This window comes from Sinohyriopsis cumingii, chromosome 2, assembly GCF_028554795.1.
Source record: "Sinohyriopsis cumingii isolate HCF-2022 chromosome 2, ASM2855479v2, whole genome shotgun sequence".
Lineage (NCBI taxonomy): Eukaryota > Metazoa > Mollusca > Bivalvia > Unionida > Unionidae > Sinohyriopsis > Sinohyriopsis cumingii.
The window spans coordinates 56,819,401-56,839,946 of record NC_142962.1 but is presented as its reverse complement, the minus strand read 5'-3'; the positions used below and the strand labels follow the sequence as shown (position 1 = coordinate 56,839,946).

General features: G+C 35.4%; 1 protein-coding gene across 5 annotated transcripts in view; it reads left to right on the top strand.

The window, feature by feature from the left end:
* Nucleotides 1–20,546, top strand: part of LOC149804922 (uncharacterized) — a 121,174-nt gene that overhangs the window by 44,911 nt on the left and 55,717 nt on the right. Inside the window, exons 1-2 of one of the 5 annotated variants that reach the window (XM_089945937.1) lie at nt 16,938–17,689; nt 18,375–18,862. The exons of 2 other annotated variants lie outside the window; for them this stretch is intronic. In XM_089945937.1, the coding sequence (XP_089802063.1) occupies nt 18,745–18,862 (118 nt within the window). In that variant the 5' untranslated portion in view covers nt 16,938–17,689; nt 18,375–18,744. Of the gene's footprint in view, nt 1–4,169; nt 4,356–16,937; nt 18,863–20,546 lie in introns of those variants that run through there. 2 more of the 5 variants (XM_089945938.1, XM_089945936.1) reach the window with 2 other exon arrangements.

Genomic DNA, 20,546 nt, shown 5'->3' with positions numbered 1-20,546 from the left:
AAATTTCTTGCATTAGTGACTTTTTTCAGTTTTCAGCTCATTTTATCATCAATATATTAGCTCTTCTAGTTATACATAATTGGAATGTAGATGCATAAAAAGGAGAGTCACACAACCATTTCAAAGCTAGGTCACCATCTCCTAACTTTGAATATTGGACATTTCAGTTTCAGCTGCTTGTTGCATCCCCTGTGTATGTAACTTTTATAGATCTGGTAACACAGGCCCAGTTGGGGTCCAGAATTCATATCTAACAACTGTTTTATTGGGAGGGTGCCCCGAGGATTAAGTTTTATGGGGGGAGAGAGTTTCTTGCTATGCCACTGAGTTAATTGGTTCCAATCCTGTCCACAGCACCCTGGGTTCACTAATCTTGGTTTACATCTAGACATAAACAGGACAGAACAGACTGGGTCCATTATCTTGGTTTACAGCTAAATATAAACCAGAAAGAAAGAACAGTATCAGCCTCCTATCTTGGTTTACATTTAAATATAAACAGGACAGAACAGTCTGGGTCCACTGTCTTGGTTTACATCTAAATATAAACAGGAAAGAACAGTCTGGGTCCACTATCTTGGTTTACATCTAGATATAAACAGGACAGAACAGTCTGGGTCAACTGTCTTGGTTTACATCTAGATATAAACAGGACAGAACAGTCTGGGTCAGCTGTCTTGGTTTACATCTAGATATAAACAGGACAGAACAGTCTGGGTCCACAGTCTTGGTTTACATCTGCATCTAAAAAGGACAGAACAGTCTGGAGTTTCTCAATGCATGGAACTCCAATTCCTTCATCATCTGAATCCTCATACCTTGTTTCTCTGTGCAAAAAGTTTGGTACTGTCATTGCAGGTTTTGTGTACAGTTTATTAATTAATAATAATTAGTTATGTGCTGTTGCCAATTACAGCCATTTACTTACACGTGCCATGGTACTATCTTGAGATTTGTTGATAAGGAGAATGGGAAATTATACATGTGTAAAATAATTTTTTGATGGATAATAAGTCTAAACAGGATATCTTGTAATCTGAGACTTACCACAATGATTAAGTTAGTTTAACTTAGTACACATAACAGTAATTATAAGACATCTATTGAGAATAATTGCAGATGGGATGAGTAATGAATAATACATAATGGATAACAGAAGCAAAATGTTGTATAGGAATGTGGCGAGTATTGAGGACGAATAAATGAAAGATTCTTAAAGTTTTTTGCTCTTCTGATTTTTACTCTTCAACATATGAACATCATTGGTCTGGCTTCAATTCCTATGGCATATCAACACCCTAAAGGTTATATCATGCCAAGGCAATTAGACTAAAAGGCCTTGCCCAAGGATCCACCATGCTAGAAAAGTATTGCTGATCTGATGGTGGGAATTGAACCCACACCATTATGATAACAGACCCAATGCCCAAACCAACAAACTACATGTATTGTGATTTTATGAAATCTTGCAAATTAAAGCAACATCATATATTGTAATATTGTCCCTCTCTTCTATTTTCATTCCTTCCATGCTGATGAGAAGGCTATTATGGATTTTGTGATTATCATTAATCAAAACCATTACACATATCAACATTTGTTAAATATATATGTACATGTATAAAGAAAATAATTTCTTAGTTTTATCTAGTTTTAAATTTCATTTTCATAATGACCCTCATCTTAGGATATATAAAGGTAATTCAAAACCATTAATCATTCCAATTCATTACAAGGTTAAACTTCATACTGAATTACTTGTCATACAAAACCATATTAACCCATATTGTTCCAGCTGTAAAGGATGACTGAATTTTAGTGGAGCATAACACCTGGGGTCAGCCTACACTAAGAGAATCTTAAAGTTTATGAACCCATTTGGCTAATTACAATATGTATCTAGGCCATGTAAGTTTAAACGGGCACATCAGACACTACTGGTATGTGTTTGATTGGTTTTCACTTGTAGGACTACAAAGATTTAATTATGGTAATTGATGGTAATTGCTATACAGTGAAAATATTTAATAAACTGCCATTAAAACAACTCATTTATTGTTTTTCACTTATAAAAATTTCTTTGAGAAAAATGATAAGCCCAAAACATTTAAGACCTGTTATGAAACAACCCGTATAAATGTACTGGAAAAAAACATGCATTGATCAACAGCAACTTTGAGGTTGGATCATGTCTCAGAAGTGTTCTAATATCAGCCATTTGGACCACCTCGGCTATTTACAAAACGTTGATTGGCCAAGAAGTTGTGAATACATCTATTTCTTCATTCACAGCTTCGGCCAATCCTATGGTCAGTCCAGTTGTAAAATAGTCAAATTTGTCCAAATGGTTTGTGGTTTATTTTTTGCAAAGACATTTGTGGAAAACAAAATGTATGACTTTTCTGTAAATTACTATGTTAGGCATATTTTTATTTCGTAGAAATAAGTGATGTGGTCCCAGTGATGAACAACCGCTCCGGTGGTCTAGTGGTTAGAGAGTCCACCTCGGATGTGGGAGGTTGTGAGTTTGATCCCTGGCCAAGTCATGCCAAAGACTTACAAAAATGGTACTAACAGCTGCCTCGCTTGGTGCTCAGCATTAAGAGGTTAGTGTTATTACTGGTCGGCCTAGTGTCAGGATAATGTGACTGAGTGGGACATCATGCTACATGTCTGTGGCATGATGTCCCTGTGCTAGACATCACTTTAAACTGCCCCACTGCAGACATCATAGCGATATGACTGAAAAACTGTTAAAGCTATGTTAAAAGTCCAAATCACACACACACACACACACAGAGTGATGAACAGTGATTATGCATTCAAATCACATCAGTCACTGTTGTTATTGGTGAGTAACCTCAACTTCATGATTGCATATTTAAGGGTCAATACAATAATCAGTTTGAATGCTTTGGACTTGATCAATATTTGGTAAAGTTTTTAAAACAAAAACTGTAATTGATTAAATGTTTTTGCCTACCGATATAATGTTTTCCCCAGGAAAACAGAAAAGATTGTCCACTTTGGGTTCTATAGTTTCCAGGAAACTCTTGTGATTTAAAAAAGCATAATTTACACCCAGTGATGTTGAGGTTTTATTAATGAGACTCACTTTTCCTAAATTGAAAACATGAACTTTTGACCTTTATTTGACACAAGGTATTAGGATACCAACTCTTGAAAAGAACTTGTGCTGTGACTAGTTTGCCTTGCCAACCCTCAAGTTATGTAAGTGTTGGCCACATACAGGTGAATATGTACAACAGTGATCTTGTCACAGGCTTTTAGACATTGCCCTTTGAGGAACCAACCTTTTTATTTTTAGGGGGATAGGAGGCCCTGGAATTTTTTTTTGCAACATATTTCCAGCCCTCCCCCCCCTCAACAGTTTTAAAAAACAGTCTTAATCTGAATTGTCTGGAAATGTAATTATATCCATTACACTGTGAAAATTATGATGTATCTTCAGGTAAAAGAATAAACATTGCTGTGGTTTGAAAGAAAATCACAGGTCTGAGCACCCTGAAAATTAAATGGTTGGTCACTGAGTGCATGTTGAATCATGCACTAGAAAACATCCCATTTTATTTACATGCTAAATCAAAAGGCAAATGATTTAGGTACCTTTTTGAATTCCACCTTTCTTTACTCTAATGTACCATTGTTCAGAATATTTTCATCACTATTTTGTAGGAGATCAACAAAATTAAAGCTACATTACTATGTAAATTTCCGAATCTTTTGTGAAGGAATGAAGCTTTAGTGACCAAAAATGTATGAGGGGATGCCTGAGATTTTTTTACCTCAAGATAATTTAGTTTTTTCAACTAATGTAATGGATATAATAAGGTTCATTTTGCTATACAAAAGAAGTATAGATTTTATCGAGCTAGTTGATAGCCAAATTTTTTGTTTCAAAATAAAGTGCCCCCCCCCAACACACTGTCATCCCCACTCCAAAACTTAAAAGTTTTAACTGACACCTCAAGCTACCTGTCACACACAAACCACAATACTGGTAGACATTAAGTTATAGCTAGACTATTGTAAATGGTAAAGTTCAGATGTGTGGGAGAAGAACAGTCAACAGTGTTTCTGAGGCATAGCTAGATTCAGTTATCACTCCAAAATTAATTTACCTGTACAGGTATATTTTTGGCAAGGTAGATACATAGGTATCTGAACAGCAGTATACAGATGACAGAGACTGCAGCTAGGTGCACTGAAGAACATCAGTGCTTGCTTGTAATAATTATAAAAGACCAGAGCTTTATTGTTTCATGTATGCTAACAAAGGACTTGAAACGTGTATGAGAATTCAGGAATCAGAATGGGTGATTTATACCTGACAGGTAAACTTATAAATGTAGAGCATAATACACAGAAATAGTATAATTATGTACCTTTTAAAAGATGCATGTTGAATTAGGAAACTTGACTCCTAAATACAAAATATTCTCTGGCCAAAAGTTCTATGTAGCTGATTGACTCCACAGAGCTCTTGGCTGCTGTATATGTAGATAGCCCAAACATCTCTACATAACCATGTATCTTGAATATTTATGTGTAGAACATTGATAGGTACATAACTATGTATCTTGAACATTTATGTGTAGAACATGGATAGGTACATAACCATGTATCTTGAACATTTATGTGTAGAACATGGATAGGTACATAACCATGTATCTTGAATATTTATGTGTAGAACAGGGATAGGTACATAACCATGTATCTTGAATATTTATGTGTAGAACATGGATAAGTATATGTAACCATGTACATGTATTCTGAATATTTATGTATAGAGTATGGATAGGTACACATAACAATGTATCTTGAATATTTATGTGTAGAACAGGGATAGGTACATAACCATGTATCTTGAATATTTATGTGTAGAACATGGATAGGTACATAACCATGTATCTTGAATATTTATGTGTAGAACATGGATAGGTATATGTAACCATGTATTTTGAATATTTATGAATAGAATATGGATAGGTACACATAACAATGTATCTTGAATATTTATGTGTAGAACATGGATAGGTACATAACCATGTATCTTGAATATTTATGTGTAGAACATGGATAGGTATACATAACGGTGTGTCTTGAACATGTTTGTGTAGAACATGGTTTGGTACAGATAACTGTGTCATGAATATTTATGTGTGGACCATGGATAGGTACACATAGCTGTAGTACACAGTATGAAAAGTCTATATGTATCCCACATATGACTGGGGATACATTAAATGCTGATTATAAAGCAATCATTTTCTAAGTTTTGATTACAGATGTAGAAAGTGTTTTGGTTTAATGTTATATAGCACAGCATCACAAGTAGGTTATTTAGTGATGTGGCAAAATGCCTTACCCAAGGAAACACCACAGTAGCCTACCCAAGCTGATTTGATTGAGGACTTTAACCCACACTCTTTCAGTCTTGACTTTAACGTACTAGCTATGAAGCCACCTTGGATCTTGCTTCTGTTAGTCACTTTGGGCACCCAGGTGGCTGAGTGGTATAAAGCACTCACCTTTACCAATCACTGCCATCTCACCTCTGTGTGTGTTTGAGACTCAGGCATGGTGTATGTGGGTTTGTGAGAAACTTGCCAATTGTTTCCATTGGATTGGTGGTTCTTCCCAGGGTTTTTCTTCACCAGCTATTCTGGCAGCCATATATAGCCTATCTTTCACTGAGAAATGGCATTGAACACCAAAACAATGACAACACCATTAGTCACCTTTTACAACATGCAGAATGAAACATCTGGCCTTATCTACACATGGTGCACAAACAATTACAACATGCAGAAGGACATATCAGGGCTATTTTTCATGCAAGGTAGACAAATATTTACAACATGCAGGACACATCAGGGCTATTTCATGCAAGCTACACAAATAATTACAACATGCAGGAGACATGAGGGTTATTTCATGCAAGGTACACAACTATTTACAACATGCATGACACATCAGGGCTATTTCATGCAAGCTACACAAATAATTACGACATGCAGGACACACCAGAGCTATTCCATGCAAGGTACACAAATAAAGACAACACGAATGGCACATCAGGGCTATTTCATGCAACGTACACAGATATTTACAAGATGCAGGACACATCAGAACTATTCCATGCAGGGTACACAAATAATTACAAGATGCAGGATACATCAGGGTTATTTCATGCAAGGTACACAAATAATTACAACATGCAGGACATATCAGGGCTATTCCATGCAAGGTACATAAATAATAACAACATGCAGGATACATCAGGGCTATTCCATGCAAGGTACACAAATAATTACAACATGCATGAAACATCAGGGCTATTCCATGCAAGGTACACAAATAATGACAACATGCAGGATACATCAGGGCTATTCCATGCAAGGTACACAAATAATTACAACATGCAGGATACATCAAAGCTATTCCATGCAAGGTACACAAATAATTACAACATGCAGGATACATCAAAGCTATTCCATGCAAGGTACACAAATAATTACAACATGCAGGATACATTGGGGCTTTTCCATGCAAGGTACATAAATAATTACAACATGCAGGATACATCGGGGCTATTCCATGCAAGGTACATAAATAATTACAACATGCAGGATACATTAGAGCTATTCCATGCAAGGTACACAAATAATTACAACATGCAGGACACATCAGAGCTATTCCATGCAAGGTACACAAATAATGACAGCATGCAGGAAACATCAGGGCTATTCCATGCAAGGTACACAAATAATGACAACATGCAGGATACATCAGGGCTATTCCATGCAAGGTACACAAACAATGACAACATGCAGGATACATCAGGGCTATTCCATGCAAGGTACATAAATAATTACAGCATGCAGGATACATTAGGGCTATTCCATGCAAGGTACACAAATAATGACAGCATGCAGGAAACATCAGGGCTATTCCATGCAAGGTACACAAATAATGACAACATGCAGGATACATCAGAGCTATTCCATGCAAGGTACACAAATAATTACAACATGCAGGATACATCAGGGCTATTCCATGCAAGGTACACAAATAATGACAACATGCAGGGTACATCAGGGCTATTCCATGCAAGGTACATAAATAATTACAACGTGCAGGATACATCAGGGTTATTCCATGCAAGGTACACAAATAATGACAACATGCAGGACACATCAGGGCTATTCCATGCAAGGTACACAAATAATGACAACATGCAGGACACATCAGGGCTATTCCATGCAAGGTACATAAATAATTACAACGTGCAGGATACATCAGGGTTATTCCATGCAAGGTACACAAATAATGACAACATGCAGGATACATCAGGGCTATTCCATGCAAGGTACACAAATAATTACAACATGCAGGACACATTAGGGCTATTCCATGCAAGGTACACAAATAATGACAACATGCAGGACATATCAGGGATATTCCATGCAAGGTACACAAATAATGACAACATGCAGGACACATCAGGGCTATTCCATGCAAGGTACATAAATAATTACAACATGCAGGACATATCAGGGCTATTCCATGCAAGGTACACAAATAATTACAACATGCAGGACACATCAGGGCTATTCCATGCAAGGTATACAAATAATTACAACATGCAGGACACATCAGGGTTATTCCATGCAAGGTACACAAATAATGACAACATGCAGGACACATCAGGGCTATTCCATGCAAGGTACACAAATAATGACAACATGCAGGACACATCAGGGCTATTCCATGCAAGGTACATAAATAATTACAACGTGCAGGATACATCAGGGTTATTCCATGCAAGGTACACAAATAATGACAACATGCAGGATACATCAGGGCTATTCCATGCAAGGTACACAAATAATTACAACATGCAGGACACATCAGGGCTATTCCATGCAAGGTACACAAATAATGACAACATGCAGGACATATTAGGGATATTCCATGCAAGGTACACAAATAATGACAACATGCAGGACACATCAGGGCTATTCCATGCAAGGTACATAAATAATTACAACATGCAGGACATATCAGGGCTATTCCATGCAAGGTACATAAATAATTACAACATGCAGGATACATCAGGGTTATTCCATGCAAGGTACACAAATAATGACAACATGCAGGATACATCAGGGCTATTCCATGCAAGGTACACAAATAATTACAACATGCAGGACACATTAGGGCTATTCCATGCAAGGTACACAAATAATGACAACATGCAGGACATATCAGGGATATTCCATGCAAGGTACACAAATAATGACAACATGCAGGACACATCAGGGCTATTCCATGCAAGGTACATAAATAATTACAACATGCAGGACATATCAGGGCTATTCCATGCAAGGTACACAAATAATTACAACATGCAGGACACATCAGGGCTATTCCATGCAAGGTATACAAATAATTACAACATGCAGGACACATCAGGGTTATTCTATGCAAGGTACACAAATAATGACAACATGCAGGACACATCAGGGCTATTCCATGCAAGGTACACAAATAATGACAACATGCAGGACACATCAGGGCTATTCCATGCAAGGTACATAAATAATTACAACGTGCAGGATACATCAGGGTTATTCCATGCAAGGTACACAAATAATGACAACATGCAGGATACATCAGGGCTATTCCATGCAAGGTACACAAATAATTACAACATGCAGGACACATCAGGGCTATTCCATGCAAGGTACACAAATAATGACAACATGCAGGACATATCAGGGATATTCCATGCAAGGTACACAAATAATGACAACATGCAGGACACATCAGGGCTATTCCATGCAAGGTACATAAATAATTACAACATGCAGGACATATCAGGGCTATTCCATGCAAGGTACACAAATAATTACAACATGCAGGACACATCAGGGCTATTCCATGCAAGGTACACAAATAATGACAACATGCAGGATACATCAGGGCTATTCCATGCAAGGTACACAAATAATGACAACATGCAGGATACATCAGGGCTATTCCATGCAAGGTACACAAATAATTACAACATGCAGGATACATCAGGGCTATTCCATGCAAGGTACACAAATAATGACAACATGCAGGACACATTAGGGCTATTCCATGCAAGGTACACAAATAATGACAACATGCAGGATACATCAGGGCTATTCCATGCAAGGTACACAAATAATGACAACATGCAGGATACATCAGGGTTATTCCATGCAAGGTACACAACAACCTCAAGATGCAGAAGGACACATTGGGCCAGCTCTACACAAGGGTTTCAAACAATTACACCATGCAGGTCATATCAGGCCTTTACTACACAAGGTACAAAAACAACCTTTTACAAGTAATGATCAGGATACATTCAGTATTATATTTTCTAATTTTAACAGATGGTCACATGGTCAACTTTGACGTTTATAATCATATAATATATAGAGGAAACAATCTTTATTTGAAGTTTTGAAAACTGCACAAAAAATTCAAAACATTCACATTTGTTTGGATTGACCCCTTAAAACTGACTAAAACTAATTTTTTGATTCTAGTAGCAGTTTATTAAATATTTTTATGTATATCACTTATAATGTGATATTGGTCCTTCTATCAGTTATAATTAATTACAATGTATAGTTTCTGCTATACTTATTTGAAGTCATATGGCCAAAATACATGGTGTAATGACCAAAGAGTGAACATAAACCATGTTTGTGGATCAGGCTATGGGTAAATGATCAATTGTGGGGATCAGGCTCTTGGCAGATAACTAAATATGGCTATGAGTAAATGACTAAATGTGGGATCAGGCTATGGGTAAATGACCTCAAAATTAGACTAGATAAGGGTAATAATGACAAGTGTTGATTCTCCACTTGACATATAGACCAGTCCATAATGATTTTATTTATCCCAATGAATCCTATGTGTTGTTCGTACTTTTCTTGTTAGTTAAATATCTATGTGCATCTGTGTGTGCAGGTGTTTGTGCATGTGTGTGTGCATGAGTGCATGCATGCATGTGTGTGTGCATGCATGCATGTGTGCATGTGTGTGTGTGACAAGAAAGATAAAAAGGCCATAACGTGTAGAGTACATTTAATCCTTTCTAAGACTGCTAGTCTTCCTAAGATTTTCAGGAGAACACTTGTTGTCTGCTTCAATATGACACAATTACTAAAGTCCACTAAATATTTTCTTTTTGTGAGTGTGTTTTGTATTTACTGGATGTTTACTGTCTCTCTCATAAATATCTTACCCACGCTGTTGGCATCCCACTCAAATTTTCCCTGTTTATTATATCAATAGTTTAGTTAGTAAGTGGAGGCTTTAATGTCAACACTTGCCTTTCACAGGGTGTTCAGATAGTGTGAGCTTAATCATCCCACTTTTGTTAACAGTTTTTAGAGTCATATTGAAGCAGACAACAAGTGTTCTCCTGAAAATCTTAGGAAGACTAGCAGTCTTAGAAAGGATTAAATGTACTCTACACGTTATGGTATACAACTATTAGCATACACATAGCAAATTCATGTACTATTAGGTCATTTCAGGTGTTTTTGTTTTGAGCTGGGATATTTTGTTTTCTTTTGTTGCAAGATAGTTAATTTTATTTCAGATACATGTAATGTGATGGATATAATATATTCTTTTGCTATATATGAACACGAGATATTTTTTGAGATATTAACAGGCATACTTTTTATATGAAAATAGTGTCTGAGGCTCCTGCCCATGAGCATTAAATTGTTGGTCCCTAATATAATTGCACTATACAGTGGTATGTATCATGGTATGTTCAGATTTACCACAGTATACTGTGGTGCAAAATTTTTTGTGTATTCAATTCTACTTGTCAGTAATGCTTTATTGGTAATTATTGTTAATTTTCTGTTGACCCAGAAGACTCACATGATTGTTAACCCTTTGGACTTTTCTAATGTTGATTCCCATTTACCCCCAAGTGCCAGTTTTTACCCCATATTGCCACACTTCACAACTACTTATGTCTGCAACTTAGTGAAGATAGGAAATAATTTAAGCAACCTCTTTTTCAAAACCACTGAATAGAATCTAACCAAACTTGACAAAAAACAACCTGCCACTCTGGAGCCTATATTTCTGATCTGATAAATATCAAACTTGAAAAATGGGCTTATATGATCAGCATCTTGGAAAGTTTCGATAATGAGTGATATCTGTGTATATTAATGAGATGATCTCGCATCAGGTTGGCTGAGCCTATTACCATTCTGGAAGCCATTTATTTTAACTGACTCTGATCAAACTTTATATGTTGGCTTAAATGATCAAGATCTCACATGAATTCAGTGATGAGTGGAATCAATGCATATTTATGTGGTGGCCTTGCATCTCAATAGCTTTGTACTGCAGATCCACTTTTATTGAAACTTGGTAAATACCTGTAGGCTGAAATCATCATGCTCCTGGATGAATACATGTACAAACAATGTACATTCAGGATATGATTCTGCTCTTGGTTGTGTGAGCTTCTCAACACTTGAGCCACATTTTTCTGATCATATTTTTTATCAGACTTTGTAAAAAGGCTAGGTATATTGTCATGATAAATAATGTGTTTTATAATGAGCAAGATCTGTGCATATTAATGAAGTGGTCATGCATATAATTGGCTGAGCTCACTTAAGTGATTGTATTTCTAACCTGATTTTAACTCAGATTTGGTAAATATGCTAATATTGTACAGAGATTTTTGTTAGTGAGATCAATTCATATTTTTTAGGCAATCATGCATTTGATTGGCTGTTGTTTGTTTTGTTTTTTTTCAAATCTAGGGACTGTATTTTTTATAGGATCTTGGTGAACACTCAAGCAACTATATTTCTGATCCGATCCTAACACAACATATTAATTTGTATCATATTAGCAAGACTTTGGATAATTGTTATTAGGAGCAAGATCTACTAATGAGGTAATCTTGTATCTGATTGGCTGAGCTTGTTACCACACTGCAGACCAAATTCCATCATTTTATTTAAGCTTATATTATAACTGTTGTTGGGTTCTGTAATAAATGAGATCCATACATATCAATGGGGTACCTTTGCATTTGACTGGCTGAGTTTGTTACTCCCTAGATCTGTAGACTGTAAGTATCGTCCAGTTTCTATGAAACTTAGTAAACGGGTTGATATCATCAGGATCTTGGATGACTTTGTTCATGAACATGGGGGTATACAGTTAATTATGCCATTATATTTAAAAAAGAATTTTTATCAAGATATATAAAAGCAAGTAAATTCAATATGATATAAAGTTAGGAGATATAGTTAATAGATTGTGTTCTTACAATGCTACATAATACAGCTTGGTGAAATGGTCAGTAGTTAAGTTACGGATAATTATGTAAAACAGGTGAGTGAGACCAAGTTCACCTGGACTTCTTGTTGCACATGTAATGTAAATCTGCTGTCTAGTATGCTCACCATTACTAAAAGTAGAAAAATATTTTATTGACTTCTGAAAAACTGCTAAACAGAATTTGCCATCAAATATGGCTATCATTACTAAACACAGAACAATTTAAATGAATTCTACTCAGAAGCAGAATTTGAACAAATTGGCCAGGAAGCATCCTGGTATTACAAGCTTTCAAAGTTATAAAAAAATTATTTGATTTTCTATCAGATTGCAAATTACTACATATGGAAAATCCTATGAACAATGTTTTTTAAAACAAACCACTAGACTGAATTTGACTAAATTTCACAACGGCAATAAAAGAAACAAACTTCTGGCATGAAGGGACTTTAAGTTCATAGAAATACACATAGCACCAGTCTACCATAAAAAATGGCTGCTGTGACTAAAATTAGAATAGTCTTTAATAACATCTAATTAACCACTTCACAGTATTTGACCAAATTTGACAGAATGCATCCTAGCTTGAATGCTTTTCAGATCTTTACCAATGATGCCGTTAATCCATTATATATGGCTGTCATTACTAAATGTAGATAATGCATTTACTCAGCTTATTTAAAGCAAAACGCTGTTCAAGAGTTTTACCAACTTTACACAAAAGATCCTGGCATATGGGTCTATCAATTTTGGCAAATGGTATTGATGTTTAATCAAATATGTATAAGGATACAAAAGCTAGAAGTCTTGAAATAGTTGTTTTCATAACAGATGCAGTCATCAGCATTGTAAGAAATTTCAAATGAAAGCACCCAAATGACCCAGACTCTTTGCATTTGACTCTTAAGCAGATGTCAGCTAGGTAAGAAGCAGTCTTATACCCAATTGGGTCTTTTGTTTTAACTACTTTTGAATGTTTGAAGGTCAGGTTGAATGACAGCAGTTGAGATGAGGCAAAGAGATCAGAGGTGATCAAGGTATTGTCCTAAATCAAAATGAAAAAAATTAACTCTGCACCAGATAGATAATTTTCTGTCAAATTTCTTTTCCTATTCAGCAGATCTTGTTGAAAAATAACAAAGTAGCTGAATAAAATGCAGACATTATTGTCTTTAAGTACCTGTAATTTTACATATGAATAATGAATAGATATGTTATCCTTGTAAAAGTACATATACATTTCTTACATACATGCATTGTTACATGGTTGTGGTGATTATCATTATCTAGAGGACAATCGACCACAGTGTTAATGCCTACATCAAGTAGATAATAAAAGATATGAAATTAATGGATGGAATAAATAGAGATTTGAGCAGAAATATGGAATAAAACAACATGAGCCCACATATATGACGTATAAACAATTTAATCATTTAGAGAAGCAAAATAAAATTGTACAAGACACTTGAAGGATACACTTCTGTGAGAAAATAATTTCCAAAACGTTATTACAAAAAATGCGGTTAGCAGTTCTGTTTACACAGGTATGACAAAGTTCATCATAAAATCGAGTGAAATTGTTTGAACTCAATTATCCAGCATGACTGCATAATCTGTTGACTGTTTGTGGGTCACTCTAGATTCAACACCAGTATTATGTTGGGGTGGATCTATCCATCTGACTTCTCATGTGATGTGGCCTACAGTGACCTCTTTCCTGCATCCAGGTTTTTACAGGTCTCAACTGCAGTATGGTTCCCTTCTTCAGCCTGTTGCATTATGTTGTTGTGTGGAACTATTTCCTTTTTAAAATATATTAATAAGCAATGTAAATAGTTTTCAAGTCCTTACTACTACTTGGAAAGAAAATCATCTCCTCTCCAATTATATCAGATATTGTCACATCAAATGGACACTAACTGGTAATTTGGTTCTCAGGTTGCACCTTTACATACCATGGAGTAATATGTGTGCATGCCACCTCATTAAACAGTATAGGAACTTAATGTATTCCCATAACATATGTACATTACCTTGCTCTCTTTCCCCTTTTTCCAGCATTGTCTCTTTACCATTTTACAGAACCATCTCATAAGACTTTCAGTACACATCCTTGGATTCTTGTTTAACAAGGAAACACATTCACTATTCTCCTTGGAGTCAAGATGTTTGCTTCATGCAGAACTTAGACTTACTGATTTTGTAATGTAGAACATTTATAAAACACACAATTTTGCCTGGAAAGTCCACCTTTTATTTGACTTAGCCAGTCAGGATTAGATTTATCTAACTGCCAGTATTAACATGCACCCATCAAGGTTTGAAAAACTCCTCATATTTTGTACCTTTTAAACTTATTTCTGGAACATTTCATATTATGACAATATTTCAACCAGTATGAAAGTTGTCTCTGCATCATCTCAACTCTTGGCATTTTCTTATACTTAGAACTGAATTCAACTCACCTTGGCCAATCTGCCTGACCATTATTAAACTGACCCTTGTTAAAAATCAATGGTGTCCAAGCCAGGAATATTAAAGCACTGTATTTTAGCACAGACTTTTGTCTTAACATTTTCTAAACACATTCATCAACTTACTTGGTACCGCTCCAGTGGCTTAGTGGTTAGAGCATCTGCCTCAGATGCAGGAGTTCATGGGTTCAAACCCTAGCCAAATCATACCAAAGACTTATAAAAATGGTACTAACAGCTGCCTCGCTAGGCACTCAGCATTAAGAGGTTAGTGTTGGGACTGGTTGGCCTGGTGTCAGGATAATGTGACTGGGTGGGACATGATGATACATGTCTGCAGCATGATGCCCCAGTACTAGACATCACTATAAACTGACACACTGCAGACATCATAGTGATATGACTGAAAAATTGTTAAAAGCTATGTTAAAATCCAAATCACACACACACACACACACACTTACTTGGCTATGTGTCATGCTGACCCTGCAATGTTCACTCAGTTATGTGTTGCGCTGACATTTTACAAACTTCACACTGTTACATGCCTATACAATATCTTATGTATGTGTACATGTACCATATCTTATATATGTACATAATGATACATATATACATACACCATATCTGATGATTTTTTGCACAACTTGTAAGCTGTTTTAAAAACAGACGAAAATGAGACGTTATGTTTCAAAATAACAAGATTGTCAAAGTGGTGGAACAGATCAGTTTGGGGTTTAATAACCCCTTCCCCCATCTCCACACCCCCTTGGGTTTGAACATAATGAAAAGGGACAAACCAAGAAAAAATTTATAGTTGGCCTCTGATCCAGCATAATACATACTCTTTATTCCATGGTCAGTGCTTACTCAACAATTTGCAGACTGTACTAATATCCTGGCATCATTCAGTCCTCTGAATTTCACAAATTCTAACACCACCTTTAAATTAACAAGGAAATTCAAAGCTACTAAGAGCTTATTAGTAATCTTTATTGTGCTCAAAATGTATAACCTATACCAAAAGAATTTTAATGTTAAATGACCAAGAACAAAATATCTACCATATACACTCACTTATAAGTGGAGTCCAACTGCAAACTGCACAGACTCACATCTGCCATCACATAATGTGCTAACAGATCAGGGTCTTTGCAGTTTGTTCAGAGTAATCAACAGAACAAACAGCATAGACCCTGGTCTGCATGCACTAATATTATGCTATGGCAGCTCAGGATCTTTGTTGTTTTCAGTTCGACTTGACTGATAAGTTAATATATATGGTAACTCAAACCTGTATTGAGCTGTTATAAGACAACATTGATGCTCCCCAGAGTTGACTTCCAAATAGCAGTTTTCCTACAAAGCCTGGTCTAATAATGCTATATTTAATTTGGGGCTTCACAGCAAATTTCTGTTCAGGCATTTAGCTCAGTTGAATCACTCTGAAAATACTTAGATGTTTTATTTTAGTAAGTTCTTGATTTCCTATAGGGAGGCAATAATATGTCCAAAAGGCTATAGAGGCTGTGGGGTTTCCGTTGCTTGTAATAATGAAAGGGTGTCCTGGGTGATGGAAGTTAATGACATATGCAGTACAGTGTTAGTTATATACACAGGCAAACAAGCGTTCAGTTTAATCCTTGTTTGAATCAACCAGCTTTTTAAAAATGTTGATTCCATTACACTGTTATAGTCTTCAAGCACACACAGACACACACACACACAGACACACAGACACACACTGAAATTTAAATAGCCCAATTCATGATATCAATGTCAAGCAGCAGTTGGATTTAACAGATGTCGGCTAAATGGAACTTGACTGTATGGTGGTATCAGTTATCTCCATTTTCTCTTTCCCTAAGTCTAGCTAATTGGCTTTTTATTACCAGCAGCTCATTCCAAACCTAAAATTACAAAGGAAGCAGCAAGCAACAGGATGTAATGACAATGCCATATCAATCATACTCTCCATGTGTTTTTGTTTTGGAAGCTTTTGGCATTTACCCAGAGCTTTGAATATGATCTTTCCCTATTTCTCACTGCACTGTTTAGAAAACAATGAGGGCTATTTTGGAACTATGAAATGTTCCCATTATTTTAAAATACTTCTGTTATTCTTCACCACACTATAGGTTAAAGGATACATTACTGTCTATTATTAATTGAGATGTTGCAGATTTTACATGTACAAAGTGGTGTAATCTATAACATTTTCTGATATTTGTCCTGATGTGAAAGGAGTTGTGGATTTAATAATGCTCAGGCTGTTGTGACAGTGTGAGTAGTTCTGTATTGAGCAAACCATGGGAAGTCTTCAGTGAGAGAAAGTGAACTTTTATAACTGTTTTGACCTATCCACTTGTAGCTTATCGATTCTTTTTAATTCAGTTCTCTACATTTATTGAACAACATCACATTCTGCCACATGTGGCACCAATGTAATTAAGTGCATTGTCATATGGGACAAATGGTCATAGTCTGACAAACCTCCAGGATTCAGTGTGTAGGAGGGTGTCATTATCAAAAGGAATTATTTCTTGAAGATGGAAGTGCATTGTACAAAAGCCGTTTTGTTTAGTTGTGGTGAAATTGAAGTATTAGTAGAGAAGTAGTTGATATTTTTTATGTTGATTCAGCACCACTGAACATCGACTGTGTTCACAAAAAATAAGTCTTGGCTTAATCTGATTCATCATGAAAACAGACTGGTTACATTTTGTGTTATCGTATCAATTCATTTACCTTGGAGATATATACCCGGTATATGATGCACGATTGATCTGAAAACTTGAGGAAAATTTAAAGTGGTAATTTCATAGATGCTGGACATTCAGCTGTGAAAACTTAAAATGTAGTTATTCAAGAATGTATGTGATTAATGATTATTGATAGTAGTCTGTGTACTTGTATTTCCAATTTGATATTTATATGAATTCAGATGACTCTTTATGAAGTCACTATGCCACTCTGTGTGGTTGAGAGACTTTGTGTAATAATATTTGCTTTTGCAGATTACATTCTCTGAATATAAAAGGCAAGATTATAAAATTTGTATAACTTTTTATGAATTATTTTATCAATTACAGTCTTGCAAATACATCAGTTAATGTAAAATTCATACTTTTAGAGCTTGCACTATTTATATGATGAAAATAAGACTTAAAATGAACCAATTTTGATCTGTTTTTTTTTACGTTACACAAAGTTTTCATATCAACATATTTAGACACTGATTTCAGACAGTTCCTTCTGGAAAATTAAAAACCATTGCTAAAAGTGCATTTTCTGTTTTTATCTTAAATTTTTTTTCTTCTTTTGTTGCATAGCCAAACATTTTTCATTGGTAAAAAAATGGTTCATAGATATAGTACCTGTAGCAAAGAAAACTAAAAATTTTGCCTTTACAGACTCAAAACTTGTACTCATTAGAACTCAATATATAGAGTTAAAATGGTTTAGAATACTTCCCATTTATATTTTTCTCCTTTGTAGAAGTTAATCATGATTGATTCAGACTTCAGATTGACTCGCTCAAATTTCTCGAGATGTGAATTGCTGTGAAAATATGATTTTATTAACATTCTGATTAACCAGTAGAACATTTGAAATTTTCCTGATAATTACACAGCAGTTCTGCATTCAGCTCGGCTTTGTGGGAAAATTATTGACATTAGCTCCAAACTGAAATCATCAAAATCGGATACATCAATACAAGTTCATGGCAGTGTTGTGCATGCACATGCAATGAATCTACCTGACTGTGATGTTATCTGTGTTTGTTATCAAGGCTGAAAGAGGGTTGCTACCTGTAAATCAACTACTGGGTATAAGTGTATATTGTGTACCAGATTACAGTTGATGTATGGAATCACCATCGCACACATACCTGGAGCTAATAGATGACTTAGGTGGTGAAATGGATAATGATCCTAGGGTACATGACCCACTCCTTATGGGGGACCTTTATAGGCCCTTCCCAGGTAAGTGGAGGAAAGAAATGTTTAGTATATTAATCAATAATGTTTTTGTTATATAAATACCATGTAAGTATTTAAGAAAGACTGCACACATTTACATACGTAGATCAAAACACTTATCTTGAAGAAGTGATAAATACAGTATAGATTTTATGTTGATGTGGTATCTACGTAATGATCTATGTTAATAATTTACTGACTTGGTTTCATTAAAACTCACAGTTTGATCTTAACCTAGCTACTGCATGTTGGAAAGGTAACAAAGTTATTATACAACCAGTATTCATTAGGCATAACATTTTATATTTAACTGTAAATCATGTTATCACAATAACTTCTCAAACTTACTCTCTTATAGAGTATATATATACTTACAACTGACTTTGGATTGACTGCCATCTGCTCTTTACAGTGTCAGATTCGAGGATCATACCTGAGATTGTTGAGATTTTAAGGGAATGTCTTACCAATGTACTAACCAGCTTACTCATTGGTTACACATCTGTCACCTATAATAACTTATGTTCAATTTCATTTGTAGGAGCCCTTAGTCTGTACATAGAAGAGCCTGCATATTAATTGGAATGGTTTGGTTTGACTAAATTTGGAACATAGATCATGTACTTTTGACCCCATTGCAGTGGGTGCTGTTAGTCCATACATTGGAACATCTAGTCCATATGTCCATCCAGAACATATTTTAGCATAAAAATACCGTATATACTTTGGAAATATCTAGTCCATGTGTTCATACTGAACATGTTTTAGCATGATAACAATGTATATACTTTGGAAAGATCTAGTCTGTGTGTTCATACTGAAAATGTTTTAGCATAATAACACTGAGATTATTATGATCAGAGCCATAAATCATCACCATGAATTAATTAAATAACTTTATTGCATGTTCAGGCCATATTGCTGCATTCTATTCAAGTGTTTTAAACATTAATGAAGTTCTTGGAAATTGAACTGGTTTTTTTTGGTGGGGGTGTGTGGACATAAACCTTTTGGTACATTGAAGCAAAAACCACTTTGGTGGACAAATGAAATGTATTATGCATACAATTATGCCTATGTAGATGACCTGGTAAAATAAATTCTCAATATCTAGTATTTTTTATAGATTTTTTGGAACTCACTTGCTTTGTTGTGGGGATATTCATGTTTCACAAACACAAAATGTATTAAAGTTTATTTTAAGATGAAAATGATATAGCCTTCCTCCTTGCATGCAAAATCTGTTTATGAAAATGATCCACATCATTTTAGAATTATGTAACACTACATGTGTGCATGTGTGTATCATTGCATATCACATATAGAATCCCCTACCATTCCTATGGGCATCAAAGAATGAGATGTGGTGGCAGTAACTTGACAACTCAGTGTACAGCTAGGGATTCAGGATAGCATAGTGGCAGTGTACAGTCTTTAAAGCTCTGCAGTCCTGTGTTCAAACTTCAGCGTATGCAAGAATAAGTAATTGCTGATCTGAGGTCAATGTTTTTTTTCATGGATCTCTACTTTCTTTCATCTCATAAAGGATGAGTTATCAGTTTCAGTCACAACTTTGCCATTTGTTAAGAAGGCAGTTTCTGCAGCCATGATCTGATTGGTGTTAGACAATGAAAACTTTCAAAGACATGGTGAAGCTTAACACTTGATTTCACCTCTAATTGTCAGT